Source organism: Rhinopithecus bieti, unplaced genomic scaffold, assembly GCF_001698545.2.
Source record: "Rhinopithecus bieti isolate Rb0 unplaced genomic scaffold, ASM169854v2 scaffold_26871, whole genome shotgun sequence".
NCBI classification, from domain to species: Eukaryota; Metazoa; Chordata; class Mammalia; order Primates; family Cercopithecidae; genus Rhinopithecus; species Rhinopithecus bieti.
The window spans coordinates 235,738-251,627 of NW_016812402.1; the positions used below are offsets into that span (position 1 = coordinate 235,738).

The window sequence follows — 15,890 nt, forward strand, 5'->3', positions numbered from 1 at the left end:
TAGAAACAAGTAAAAGAACCACATAGTGGTCATTAGTTTAGGAAATAAGCTGACTCCAGCCCAAGGCAGAGCTAGTTAGCCAATAGGTAGACTAATAAGAGCTCTTCAGACATCCTGGCATCCTGCTGGCAGTGGATGATGAAATAAGAAGGGATGTGATCACAACAATATGCTTCAGGAGTTTAATCAGGAAATGATTGTTTTAGTGATACGGCTGCGTTCGTCCATGTCACTCAACTGTCAGAATTCATCTATTAATATTATAATAATTTGTAATTGGAAGCTGAAAATTGAAAATTTAACAGAAAGAAAGGAAGCTGAGATTCAGATAAATAAAAATTATCTTTAGGATATATTTCACATAATCATTACCTTATAAAAGATAACATTTTCATTCAATTTACTCTTTGAACAAGTATTGAGTATATATGCTGGGCACTGCCCTAGGTGCTGGAGATTTAGCAGTGAACAAACAAAAATTCCTGTCCTCAGATTATATTTTACTTGGGGACAAACAATAAACATATAAATAAGAGGCATAATATGTCAGAGGTGAAATATTGTGGAAAACAATAAGGCATGAAAAGGGAATAAGAATGCCATAGGGAGAGGGGGTTGTAGTTTTAGAGGAGGTCAGAGGCCTCATTGAGAAGGTGACATAGAAGCAAACTTATTTAGGTGAAGGGGGTAAAGGAAATGAGTTAGCTGGATACCGGGGGAGGTGAGGGTAAGTGGGGTGTGGTTGAGAAAACAGGCCAGTGTGGCTGGAGTGCTGTGGGGCCAGGGAGACAGAATAAATGAGGAGAGAGAGCATCTGGGGAAGGCTGTATGGGGGCCATATATGTAGGTCTCTAGAAAGATTCTGGATTTTATGCAAATTAAACATCATTTAATCATCTGAGGAATCAGAGAACGGGGTGGGCATGTTCTAACCTGTTTTAAGAGGATCGTGCTGGCGGCTGTGTGAGATGAAGATGGAGGTGGGGCAAGGGTGGTGGCACGGAGCCTTGCTAGGAGAATGGTGATGGTGGGCTGGACCAGTAGTGAAGTGGACGAAGTGAGACACAGCTGGATTCTGAATGTATATTTTGATGGTGAAGTTTACAGAATGTGCTAAGAAAGGATGGATGAAAGAAAAAGGCAGCAATCAGTGCTAACATCAGGCATTTTGGTCTGAGTAACTGGAAAAACGGAGCTACCAATCTTAGAACTACTGAGGTTGTGATGACAGGGTGAAACAGGTTTGGAGAAGGACAGCAACTAAAAAACAGGTTTGTCACACCAAGAAATGAAATGGGCTAATATATTATTTTACTGTTGCACTAAATGTAAAGGTAGTGATTTTTCTGTTTATTGGTTTAGTTTCTACCTGAATGATAAACCATAGCTTCTGAAGCACTTTTTGAACTTTTATTAAAATATGCCTTAAACAACCAAAAAATTTAAACTATTCACAAATATGTAATCAGAAATGTAATTACAATAAGGACTGATTTAAATCGTAGTCTCTTACTAAAAATGTCTATAAATTATCTCTTTCATATTTTGACATTAAAATAATGGCAGTTGGGGCAACTTTGGGAGGAGATCTTGTAAAGAACAAGTGAGCCACTTGTAGAGGTCATGCAGTGGATGACCACTTACATCTCTTTAACCTTAAGGCAAGTCTATTCATCATGGTGATTTCAATCACTAAAACACACTGCAATGCCCGCTAAACTATCAAAGAAAGCTGAAGTTACATTCAATACAATATTATGTGTAATATCATAATATCCATTCCTCAACAGTGGTGGGTAAGAAAGAATTTACTACCTGTGCAATCTGTACCTGGTACCTGGAACATTTTGATCGTAAGGATTAACTGAGGGTGACTGATATATGTACAGTCATTTAAAACATAAAATGTTACAGAAAGGCAGGTTGTAATGTACCAAATACAAAGGTAGTTAGATTTTTAAAAATATGAGCCACAAAGATGTTTGATGAGTTCTTCAAGGGCACACACTATTTGGTGGCTGGTATTAGAATGTAATTTTTTCTTCCTGCTTTCCGCTGTTAGCAAAAGTGTTCAGTCTCACAAGGAAGGCTTTAACCAGGGCTTTTACTACATCTCAAGAAGGAAAAAACTGCTGATTTACAAATGTAGGTGCTTCATTTATTATTATATAATATCAAGACATTTCTTCTGCAAAAGAACCAAATATCTTACCCATAAGGCAACAGGCAATGAGTTTTTGAGGCTTGTTTTGTAATAATTCCACAAATGTTTACATTTAATATAAATATGTTTTGGAAATACTGTAACATGACAACCCGCATTATATCTGGATTCTATATTGCTTATTACTGTGTGAGGTCAAATTTCTTAATTTTGTGTTTTTTTTTTATAATTTACATTTTCATAAGAAAATGTAAGAACCCTAGTTTACAGAATAAATTACACAGAGTATGGCATATTATATCATAAACACCACAGAATCTTAATGTCCAAAAGATAATCTTAGACATTATCTACTCCAAGCTTCTAGTCAATCTTAATTTATGTTTATTTATGCACTCAGATTATGAAGATAATTTCTGATAGCATTATTGCCATATTCCTTAGTTTCATATATCAGTCCTATAATCCCTAGTACCTCAAATTTGCCTAATACCCCATGCTTGAACCTAAGTTATAGTTACTACTATAGAACTTAGTAGAACCTAAGTTACTATTGTATTCCTTAGTCTCATATCTCAGTCTCATATATCAGTCCTACAAAATTAACCAGAATCAAAGATACAGTTCAAAATACAAAGTTCGCCTTTTGGGTTTTTTGGGTTTTTTGGGTTTTCTCCTTTGAATCATTTCTCCCATATGTTTAGGGCCTAAGGCACAATAATCTAATTCTGGCATCAGAAAGCACTGCAAACTCACTTACCCTTAAGTCCGAGTTTATATTTTCAATGAAAAGGAGGTACCTGAAAGAAGTTTATTTAGATTCCACCCTATCTGTCCCCTCTACCACAACCAAAAATATACACCCTTATCAACTATTAATCATATTAGTCAGGAGAGAACTTAGTTTCCCCCACTCCCATTCCATATACATAAATGTTCCAACAATTTATTGGGTTTAAAAAATATGTTATCTTCTCTGTCTTGGTTAGTAGAATCCTGAACATATTTAGACAGGGTTTTAATCTCACTTTAAATCTAATACAATCACATTTACTACAGACCTTGATTTATACATGGGACCAATTTTCAGAGTGCTAGGAGAAACAGTAGCAAGAAGAACCAGTTTTTTCTCCTTCTCAAGCTAGTTTGTCTTTTTTAGTTTCTAATATTGTTAAATTTGAGTAACATAATGGTATACAACTAAATAAACACATAGGTAAATATAAAAGCAATTTACGTTTTCGCCTCTTAGTCGCCATCTTGTCATGTAGATGAATTCCATAGTATGATCCTTCCCCATAATTTCACCATTGCACAGCACATCCAACTTTAAAAAGAATAATTGTAGATCTATTAACATAATGTTGAATTCAAAAGTATTTTGCATATTTTTTGAAATTTCAAAAAATATTCAAATAGTTGGAACAAAAGTATTATTATTTTCAATAGGAAGCATTTATTCTTCTCCTAAAGCATTAACAATTTGGATGTGTTACTTATATGGTGTTACTATGCTGTATACTAAATACAAGATACTGTTTATCTTGTGCCATATACCTGTATCTCAAGTTCATACACATAATTTACAAATGCAATGTAATCTTTCTTAGTCCAAATCTGTCATGTCTCTTAGCGGTTTAAGGTATAGTTCTGTGACTGCCCCTTTCTGAACAAGAACCTGCAGAAACCTCACAGTTCCTCTCAGCTCCTTTGGCTTCTCAATTTCTCTCTCAGAATTCTTTTACCTTCCCAAGATTTGAAGGGGTTACTTTTTTCTTATCAGTTTGGGGTTGAAGAGGGAAATGAATGAATGTAAATACAGTGATTTATGGGGCCTTAAAGGTATATGAGAATTTTCAGTAATTACCAAAAGTTATTAATTTGATACAAAGGTTAGGACTATGCCACAGGTCTGTGTCTCTTAGGGCTGTCTGGCTTCTCTGGTTTGCCTGGTTGGTAATTTGCACAATACTTACAGGATCCTCTTCCCACTTTGCACAAAGCTTCGAAAAAGCATACTTATCAGCGTTAACTTTTGCTCCAAGTTGCAGGAACTGAAAAACCCCTAAATCTTTAGGAAGGCTACAGGAACTGTGGCTATAATTCACTAATTCAAGAAAGCATAATTAAGCAAATGTTTATCATCGATCCCTATAAATAAAATAATATTTTAGTTCTCTAGCTATTAAAAACAAACTGGAAAGATTTCATTTGAAGTGTGGGAGGGGAAGAAGAATGAGTTTTAAATAATTCTGCATCTGGCTAGACAGAGACTACAGTTCTGAACTTTAAGATGAGTATAGTTTCAGTTAATTGCATTAGACATGTAAAGCAAAATTATTAATTTTTTGATGATTTATGACTCATATGGACCTCAAAATGTTTTTCAGGCATTATTTTATTAACTTTTGAAAGAATAAAGGAGATAATTTCATTTTTTAAATCTTTTTTGTAAATTAATTCATAAGCAAAGTAAAGGGTCTTACTTAGGACGCATTTTGCTAATCAGGTATACTGCATCTGTTAGTATCATTTAACAACTAAACTATCTTGCCTCAGTTAGCAATGCTGTTACAAAAGCTTCAGCTGTCGGGTATTTCATTAAACTATCCCCCTGCATGCTAGGCAGCAAAGTAAGTGGGGAACTGAAAAAGATTCCCAAAAGTCATAGGAAAAGTCCTTTGAATTGGGATACATAAGGAGGAGTCAGTGTACTGAATCTCTCCCCCTTCCATCTTTGTTTAAAGGGAAATATATACATGCCAGAAGTAAGACTATGTAAGAGTAATAGTTCTGTTAGTAATAACAGCTTCCTAAAAATTAGAAAATGTTAACTCAATGAATCAGACTTAAAAGGAAATAAAACCACACATGGTATTTTGCGTGAAGAAAATAAAGTGCAAACCAAATCATAAAAACAATTTATTGTCTATTTTTCACTGTAGTTGTATCCATACATTGTCACTATCATTTATTTTTACCAAATACATTGGGCTTTGATACTTAACTTCCATAATATTTTCCTAAAAGTTGATGTCTCTAGAATTTTAAAAAATATTTGTAGAACCATGCCATAATAACAATTTTCAACCCATAGACTAGTTATCTGAAAGACATTTTCAAATAAGCTCAGGATCAGAGGCTTCCTCAAAACATGGACATAATACCTGTTAATGTCTATCACATTTTATTTCTCCTCTGATGACTCTTCATGATATTCATATTACTGCAGATAAGCCAGAAAAACTATGCTGTCTTTCCTTTGATGTCTTTGTTTATACAGGAAACTAGTCCTGGTCTTTAATTTTCTTTTCTTTTCTTTTCTTTTTGAGATGGAGTCTCACTCTGTTGCCCAGGTCGAAGTGCAGTGGCATGATCTCGGGTCACTGCAACCTCTGCCTCCCAGGTTCAAGTAAGTGATTATTGCCTTGTCCTCCTGAGTAGCTGAGATTACAGGCGTCCACCACCACACCTGGCTAATTTTTATATTTTTAGTAGACACGGGGTTTTACCATGTTGGCCAGGTTGGTCTCAAACTCTTGACCTGATGTGACCCACCAGCCTCAGCCTCCCCAAGTGCTGGGATTACAGGCATGAGCCACCATGCCCGGCCAGGTCTTGAGTTTTCTAGCTGCTACTATCAGAACTCGAAAGGGAAGAAGGGGAAATTAATGAGTTGTAAGATCATCATTTAGGCAGGTTGGAAATGATAGCCATATTTCCTTACTATGTTGTAGTCATAACTCTAGGATTAAAAACATTCTCTAAACATGGAACACATGACAAGCTTTGCTGTGATCAATATCACGGCAGTTTACCTCTTCTGTAAATAAACTGGCAAATTACATTTATGCAGCTATAATATGTTAGTTTCATCTAGTGCTAAACAAAACCACTTCTGCATTTCATGGAACTGTGATTACTTATGAAATTCCTTGTGATAAAAAGACAATGTTTTACATTCTGAAGAAGTCTATAAAGAATTGGTAATAATGGATCTCAAAGATCTCACATAAAAAATGACATACCCTAAAGCATGAATACATTTAGCTGGTATATTTATTTTGGGAGTACTTAATGTTAAGTTCTTTAAGTATCTCTTCCAATTATAAAACACTAAATGTATTAGTATCATAGTTTATTCAGGATATGTTCAATTAGAAAATACATATTACCTAGGTAGAATAGTACATTCTGAAAATTAAATTTTAACATGAAATTATCCAAAGTTTCCACAAAAATTAATTTGAATATATTCTCAGTTTTCACTTTTGTTAGAATTTTACTTCAAATCAGAATTATCACAATGATCAAGCTTAGATATTATTTAACTTACCTCATAAGAACTTGGAAGTTTTAGTTTTAAACTTAGAAATTTTTTAATAGTTCCCACAGTTACACGTGTAGAACATCGAATGAATTTCTTCATTAAACCCTAAAGGAAATAAAGATTACCAGTTAAAATGTTCTATCTTGCTTCTGGTGAAATCATAGCCTACCATTTCCACTCTGAGCATTTTGAGTATTTTTAAAATGTATTTGTGAAACATTTCAATTTTTTATAGCGCTTTTCAGTACTGCGAGCAAAGAGGAGTCTTGTCCTACATCTACTTGGAGGAGCGCGACATGGCAGGTTCTGTCGCGCGCGAGAGGCAATGCTATTATCGCGACTTTGTGTTACCTAGAACGGCAATCTGCTTACCTCTAGACATTTTAGTAAAGAAAACATAAGTTTAAACTAAAATGAAAAAAAAGGTCACAAAAAGCATAAAATATTTTATTATAAAGTATAACTTCTGAAACATGAGGGATATTTTCTAAAATATGGTATCACAGCTTTTAAATAATTTTAGAAAGAGCAGTGATTTCAAATGGTACTCTGAAGAGCCATAGGGTTCAACAGAGAGAGGCTGGTTAGGCCACAGCATGCCCCAGAAATTAGAAGTTGCATAGTGTGGACCTCGTGTTGGGAAGAATCACGTCTGGTCAGTGTCTGATAGGCTGTGCCAGTACTTTACTGGAAGAACAAACTTCTATGTGCCTTGATGTGTCTAATTTGTAAAATGTGCAGAGCAGTACTAATTCACTCTTAAAGCCTGAATATCACTAAAATATAAGAACCAATCCAGAAGGGACACCCAAGCTGAAAATGAAGCAAAATGAGGTTGCAGACATAATAAATACAAACCAATATGTGAAACAAAATTATATTCCACAACCTCAAAAGTTATCAGAATACTAAAACACAGAAAACAATAGAATCTTTTAAAGATATTACTCCTATTTGTATGTATAGGAAATGAGGTCAGCATCTGGAACAACATCTCAGTGTTCTTAAATTCACTAAGTCATAACTATTCAATGTTTATTTCCTAGCAGATGTTTTCCTAGCAAAACATATTCCCTGGCCAAGACCAACAGAAATAAATTAACAAATAATAACCTGGTCACAATACAGATGATAAAGTATCCATTAAAAGAAAACAGAAAAGTTACATTTAAATCAACACATATTCTACCCATTTCAAATGTGAAGACGGATATTCTAGACAGCATGAAAGCAAAGGGATAAATGTACAAGTCTATCTTCCCTGTTAGCTGTTCACCTTCTCAACTATCCCAAGGTTTCCTGTCAATTTTCTTCTTGCCCCAAACAGCTTATAAAGAATCATTAGCACATTTTTACAAGCCTAAGTCAGAGAAGAATATAGGGGTGTAGGTTGATCATCCCAGTCTGAAATCTGAAATGTCCCAAAATCTGAAACTGAGGGCTGACATGACACTAACTCATTTCAGATTTGGAAGCTTCAGCTTTAAGTATATACAATGCAAATATTCCAAAATCCAAAAAACTTTTGGTCCCAACCATTTTGGATAAGGGATACTCAACCTGTACTGGAAGACTCTTAATTTGTGTATTTTTCATCTGCCAAGAAATCAGGAAGAATCTCCAGAAATGATGTTGGTATCACTACTCATAATCTTTCAGAGATTAATAATAGTTTTTATATTATTGACAAAGTTGTACAACCATTACTATGATCTAATTCGAAAACATTTTCATCATCCTTAAAAGTAACCCAAATCCATTCACAGTCACTCCCCAACTTTCCCTCTTCCCAGTCCCTGACAACCCTAATCTACTTTCTGTCTTTATCCTTGTCTGGACATTTTGTATAAATGGAATCACATAATATGTGACCTTTTGTATCTGGCTTCTTTCACTTAGCATGAAGTTGTCAAGGTTCATCCATTTTGTAGCATGTATCAGTACTTCATTGCAGTTTATGACTGAATAGTATCACATTTTCTTTCATTTTGCTTTTCCATTCATCAGTTCATAGACATTTTGGTTGTTTTTCACTTTCTGACTATTATGAATAATGCTATTATGAATATACATATACAAGATTTTGTGTGAACATGTTTTCAATTCTTTTATACAGTAGTCCCTCCTTATCTGCAGTTTCACTTTCCTTGATTTCAGTTACCCAGTCAATGTATCACTGTCCAAAAATACAAAATGGAAAATTCTAGAAATAAACAATTCATAAGTTTTAAGCTGCATACAATTCTGAGTAACATGTTAAAATCTTGCAGCATCGTACTCTGTCCTGCGCAGGTTGTGAATCCTCCTTTTGCCCAGTATATTCATGCTGTATAGGCTACCTGTCCATTAGTGACTTAGCTATCTCAGTTATCAAATAAAAAAAACCAGTATATACAGGATTATTTGGTACTATCTGTGGTTGCAGCATCCATTGGGGGTCTTGGAACATATGCTCCACAGATAAGGGGGGACTACTGGATATGATCACATACTTAGAAGTGGAATTACCACGTCAACTCTTTGAGGAACGGCTAAACTGTTTTCTGCAGTAGCTGCACTTTCACCTTCCCACTAGCAATGTATCAGGTTTCAATTGTCCACATTCTCTAACATTTATTATTTTCCTTAAAAAAAATTTCTGGCCATCCTAGTAGGTATAAAATGATACCTCATTGTGGTTTTGATTTGCAGAGCCCCAGTGACTAGTGATGTTTAGCAACTTTTCCTGTGCTTATTGGTCATTTTTATAACTTCTTTAGAGGAATGTCTGTTCAAGCCTTTAGCCTACTTTTTTCCAAATTGGGCCATCTTTTCATTGTTGATTTATAAGAGTTCTTCATATACCTGTATATTAAAGGTTTATCAGATACGATTTGTAAATATTTTCCCATTCTATAACCTTTTCACTTTCTTAAGTGTCCTTTGATACACGAGAGTTTTATATTTTAATGAAGTCCAATTTATCTATTACTTTTCTTTTGTTGCTTGTGCTTTTGGTGTCATTTCTAAGAATCCACTGCCAAATCCAAGGTCATGGGAATATCTTAATTTCTCCTTCCTTTTGGAAAGTTATAGATTTTTGATGAATATAGATTTACTAGTTGACAGTTTTCTGTCTTTGAGCACTCTGCATATATTATCCTATTGCCTTCTATCCTCCACAGCTCTCTGTGAGAAATCGGCTACTAACCCTACTGGGGGTCCTTTGTGCATGAGTCACCTTTATATTGTTGCTTTCAAGATTTTCTCTTTGTCTTTCAATAGTTTGATTATGATGTGCCCAGGTATGAATTTCTTTGAATTTATCATACCTGAAGTTTGTAAGCTTCTCAGATGCTTAATGATTTTCATCAAATTTAGTTGGTTTTTTTGGGGCCATTATTTCTTCAGATACACTTTCTGTCCTTTTTTCTCCAGTTCCTCTCCTTCTGGAACTTCCATTATGTGTATGCTGATAAGCCTGATGATGTCTACAGGTCTCTGAGGACCTGGTCATTTTTCTTTATTCTATTTTCTGTTTCTCAGACTGAATAATTTCAATTCATTTAACTTCAATTTTATAGGTTTTTTTTTTCTTTGGCTCAAGTCTGCTGTTGAGCCTTACCAGTAAAATTTTCATTTCAGTTGCTATACTTTTCAACTCCAGAATATTTAAAAATATTTAATATGCTGTATTTGGTGAGACCATTCTTGTATTTTCATATAGGTGCTCAGACCATGGTTTTGGTTCTTTGTACATATTTAAACAGATAATTTCAAATCTATGCCTAATAAGTACAATGTCTAGGCTTCCTCAGGGACAGTTTCTATTGACTGCTCATTTTCCTGTGTATGGGTCATACAATCAACTCTCTGTAACTGCAGTCCTGCATTTGGAAATTAATCAGTCACAGATCAAAATATTTTAAAAGCAATAAAATAACAATACAATAAAAATAACATAGTATTAACAACTATTAACATAGTATTTACATTATATTAGGTATTAAAAGTAATCTAGAGATGACTTAAAGTATATAGCAGGTTGTGCACAGGTTATGTACAAATACTACACCATTTTATATAAGGGACATGGGATCTACAGATTTTATTATCCATGAAGGGTCCTGGAATTAATCCCCAACATATGCTGAGGGACCACTGTATTTGTTAGTATCTCTCATATTTTGTTGTTGTTGAAACTAGACATTTTAAATGATACAAATGTTGCAATACTGGAAATCAGATTCCTGCCTGCTCTTCAGTCCTAAACTAATTCCATAAAGTCTGTATTCTTTACCATATGTAGTCATGAAAGTTTCTGCCTAGAGGTCAGCTAATAATTGAACAGAGATTTCTTTACACATCTGGAGCTGTTAAGTTGCTCAGTCTTTGCCAACGGTCTGGGTATGTGTTTGGTGGCATACCACCAATATTCAACCAAGGTGTTGACAACTCTGCCTTAATCTTCACTTCCTACTCGTGCAGAGCACTTCAAGGTCAGGCAGAGGTGAGAGCTTAGGGCCTTCTCAGGTCTTCCCTGAACATACATACAACTCTACATATGCACATGGCCCTCTAGATTTCAAGGAATATGTCACATCTTTTTGAAGCTCCTAGGGACATCTCGCTCTCCAGCTTTTCCATTTAAGCTTTTTGGATAGCCTCTTGTTTGCTCCAAATGTTATCGATACCTCAGGCAGCTGTAAAGTTGAAACATTTGTCTGTAATTGTTTTGACAAATGCTCCTTTCCCCACCCACAGAGAAGGCTTTTCCATGGGGCAAGCTCCAAGTCAAGTTGAATACTGACAATCCTGTCAGTGGGGTCTCCTAGGAAACAACCAGACAGGTCAAATGATGGCCATTCTTTGGCAATGCGGCTTTGAAAGAGCTCTACCTCTGTTCTTTCCCTTTGGTCCCTGAGAGACTGCAATGGGAAAGCAGGCTGTTATTTTCAAGGCTACTGCAGAATTTGAGCAGGGGCTGGAACTAAAGCAAGTTAAAATGCCACAAAGCTCACCTTTTATACTGAGAGTTAGTCATCTTTTTGATAAAATGCTCTATAGGCATCTATAAGCCTTTGTTTAATATCAGATCTTTGAAAAAGCTGATACTGAACATTTTTGCCAGTAGTTTTATACTTTTATGGAAAAGTGAATTTTCAGAGATACTTACCCTACTCTTTCTATTGACATCCCACTGTTAACTTTGACTTCTGTATTACAAAAGCAGTAGGTATTCTGTATAAACGCTACATGCAACTACTGCCCCACCACACTTGTGAATCACACCCTACTGCAGAGGAATGAGATGGCTGAAAAGGCTATAAAGCAATACAGACATTGTGTCTCTGCCACTAAGGGATTTATGGTCTAGTATCAAGGACAACACACACATAAAAAAAGACAATATCAGTGCCTAGAACTCTTAGGCACATCCTTAATAGATAACAAACTAATCCCTAATTGAGGGATAAATGTAAGTACTACAGAATTTCAGAAAAGGGATTCACTAGGTTGGGAAAAGCATCACAAAGAATAAAAATCTCTGGGTCTTGACAGAAGCATAGGATGGTGGAAGAGGAAAGAACACGCCAAACAGGAAGGGTTGTTCAAAGTTTTAGAGGTCTTAAATATTCGTAACACAAACTTTTATATATTCTAGATACAGATCTTTTGTCAGATATATGGTCTCCAACACACACACACACACATGAGGTCGGGGGGAAGACAGAGAGAGAGAGAGAGAGAGAGAGAATGAACACATACATAAAGGAATAAAGGAATAATCACTTGTTTTGAAAGGAGGATTTACTAATGGGTTTAATGGGAGATAAACTTATTAAAAGAGGTGCTTGTTAATGAAGGGCCTTGAATGCTAATGTAAGGAGTTATGACTTAATTGTACAGGCCAAAAGGTGGCAAACTTTTGGCCTGTACAATGGCCATGTCCTCAGGCCAAATCTGGCTGGCCATCAATTTCTATAAGTAATGTTTTATTGAAACATAACCATGCCCATTCATTTACTATTGTCTGTGCTGCTTTAGTGCTATAATGAATAAGTTGAGTAAATTGCAACAGAGACCATATGGCCTACAGAGTCTAAAACATTTACCATCTGACCCTGAGATTGGTCACGGCCCTTACTCTGGGCCTTACACAAACTCAGGCAAGTGGTCCTAGCCCTGGATAACAAAATAAAAATTAAGGGCACAGAAAACACTTAATAACTACTTTAAAAAATGTAGATATAAGGGTGAGCAGCACTAAAGTGGGGGGAATTTTGCAGGACTTGGTGACTGGCTGAAAGAAAACAGTAACAGGTCAAAGATGACGCCAAGCTTTGGAACTTATTTGATTGGCTGAAAGACAGTAGTCATAACTAAAACTGCATGTCTGGACCAAAATTAGATGAAAGTGTAATGAATTAGACAACTTAGATGAGTCAAGTTTCTGGTGTTAGTGAAACTCTCAACTGGTCTATTTAAAAACAGAGATATAATATTTGAGCTTGGGAAAAAAAGCAGGGTTGGAAATGAGGTCTTAAAAGTCCTTTGCATCAAGAAGAGAACAACACACACGAGGCTCTACTTGAAGGCGGAATGGTAGGCGGAGAGACAGGATTGAAAAACTACCTATTGAGTATTATACTTATTACCTGGGTGACAAAATAACCTTATACCACACCTGTGACATGCAATTTACCTATGTAAGAAACCTGCACATGTACCCTGAACCTAAAATAAAAGTTAAAAAATCCTTTGCGTAGTTGAAGCCACATAGAAAATGGAGAAGACTTTCTAAAATAGATATACGGAAAGTATTAGGACATACTCATATATATCAAGTAGAAGGCAAGAAGTAGAGCCAGTGGAGACAAAGCAGGAATGGCCCAGGAAAAAAGGGAAGAACCAGGGTAGCTTAGTAAAAGTAATTTATAAACTAAGAATGAAGGTACAAGGATGAAGAAAAGTTCATAAAGGAAAGACTGAATGGATAAAAGGTCGACTAGAACAGCAAAGTGTCAAAGATGTCAAAATGGAAAACAACAAGCAGGGGTAGTTAATTTTTCAAATACATTTCTAAAGTTCAGTATTTTGTACTTTCATATGAGAAATGATGCAGAGAAGTGGACTTTACATTTGTTTATGAGAAGATATTCAGCCTTTCCACTGATTTAACTTTCACTATGAGCTAACTCATGTATTAGAGAGCTAAAGGATGACCATGAACTCTATGAAAAGAACTTTCCAAAAGGGAGATGACTTTTGGGAAAGACCACAAGAAACAACTGAAAGTATTATAAGGATAAACAGGTACAGTGGTCATTTCTGTAAATACAGATGCACTTTATTACATGACCTGTCCAATAAATTCCCCTTAACAAAATGAATTACCTTATTTTAACTATTTGTATGTATAAGACCTAACCAAGTTCCTTGAGTGAAAGATGTTTTTTTCTTACTACTTACATCTTCACTGCCTACTATTCACATAGTGGATAAATAGTCATTGAATTACTATGCTCATTAATATTGCTATAAGATGCTAGGAAAACTTAATCTGAAGTGAAAAATTGTTTTTCACTTCCTAATAGGAAAATGCCATTAAACATATTAGTAAAAAATTCAACCTACTAGCTTATAGATTTACACAGAAGAAGTAAAAGAAAATTAGAGACAATGAATATAGGCATTTGAATAAAACACAGAATACAGAGAGAGAAACAATATTCTCAGTGGCTGACATTTGCTAGGATAAAGTGGCAAAAATCTAACAGCTAAAGTAGTGAATATGTGTAATAAAAAGAAAAGCTGCTTGCAATAAAAAGGTAGAAAACATTATTAAAGTAACACCATTTAAAGACCAAAGAAAATCAATAAAAGCAGAGTGTTTTAAACTTTCTATAAAGATCCTCTAAGGAAAGATTCAATTAGCAGAGGCAGAGGAGAACAGTACCAGAAATGGAGATTCTATAGGAAATAACTGAAGGCCTTCAAGGAATTTAAAAGTTCAGAGGCATTTTACAACATCTAATTTTACTTCAAAACTAGTTGATTAAATTATTCACAAAGTATGTTAGCTCTGACATGGAAATCTTGTTGAGTTGCAAATAAAAATAGAGAAATAAAGGATAAAATTAGAAGAGAATGAATAAAATGGCTAGAACTACTAGTGACATGAAATTCTCTAAGTTGGTCACCACTCTAAAAAACAGAAATCATGCATATGAATTCCCAACAAAGGTATAAAAGGAGGTGGAGAAAGAGAGGTGTGATTCTGGGCATTAGCCACTAGATGGTGGCATTGGCCCAGGACGGTTCAGTTGTGGGACTTGTAACCATTTGTAAGCACAGGATTGTCAAAGAATGGTATTTTATTTAATCATGTTAATTAAAACTTTGAAAACAAACATTTTGAAGCGTTAGAAAATTTGTCAACAAATTATCAAGGGTTTACTAAAAAACTGATCATAAAAATACCACAGAACTTGTTCACTCACCTTTACTACATTGTCCCCTGATTGCCCATTATTTCGTAAACAATCTAGACAGATAGCAATTTGTGGGTCACTTCTGTGATAATCTTTATCATCTTCATTTTCATCACCTTCTTCATCTACTTTCGGTTTGTCAGCTTTTGAAGAATCATCTGTATAATTTAAACAAACCTAAGTTAGCTATAAACCAAAGTTGATTTTAAAGTTAAACAATCATACATTGATCATCGAAACAAAAACCAACTTAAAAAAATTTCCTAGCAGTTTTCAAGAACTTAGTATCTTTAAAATGTTCCAACCAACTCAACAACGGAAATATTTTGTAAAAAAAGAAAAAAAAATTGGAAACTTACTAACATAGCTTAAGATTTCTAGGCTCATTGAGACATCCAAATGAAAGATTCAGGACTAGCTGAATTTAGCCAAAAGATTACAATTAGTAATTAGACTATGTTAGAAAGTGGACAGGATATATAAAAATACTTCCAAATTATATGTGTATATATAAATTATACTCAAGTTTATATATAAGTATATATTCAAATTAAAACCAAATACTTTTCAAATGTTAAAAGTTCTCAAAATTTCCAGCCAGTGAAAAAAACGAGCATAATGAATTAGTTTTTTTAACATGTATATAGCTATTAATATATAACGTTACAACTCCATTAAAGAAATCTGAATGGCATACTTTATATTATATACAAATGTATTTCACCTATTACATACCTGTAGCCTATAAATAATGCAGCTATATTTACCATTCATCTGTGGAGTAGCTTTAACTGTGTGTTGGATACACATCGTACAAGGCCTGAGGGAACAATACTGAAACTAGAGCTATCATCCTCTCTCTCACAGTGGTCAGGGTATGGAATGAAATAAAAGCAAATTAAAAAAAAAAAAAAAAAAAAAA

General features: G+C 34.7%; 1 protein-coding gene across 1 annotated transcript in view; it reads right to left on the reverse strand.

Annotated features, from left to right (window-relative positions):
• Positions 1 to 15,890, reverse strand: part of PCGF5 (polycomb group ring finger 5) — a 63,669-nt gene that overhangs the window by 13,697 nt on the left and 34,082 nt on the right. The window contains 3 exon segments of the mRNA XM_017896356.1: positions 3,402 to 3,491; positions 6,501 to 6,599; positions 14,978 to 15,126. Of these exon segments, the coding sequence (XP_017751845.1) occupies positions 3,402 to 3,491; positions 6,501 to 6,599; positions 14,978 to 15,126 (338 nt within the window).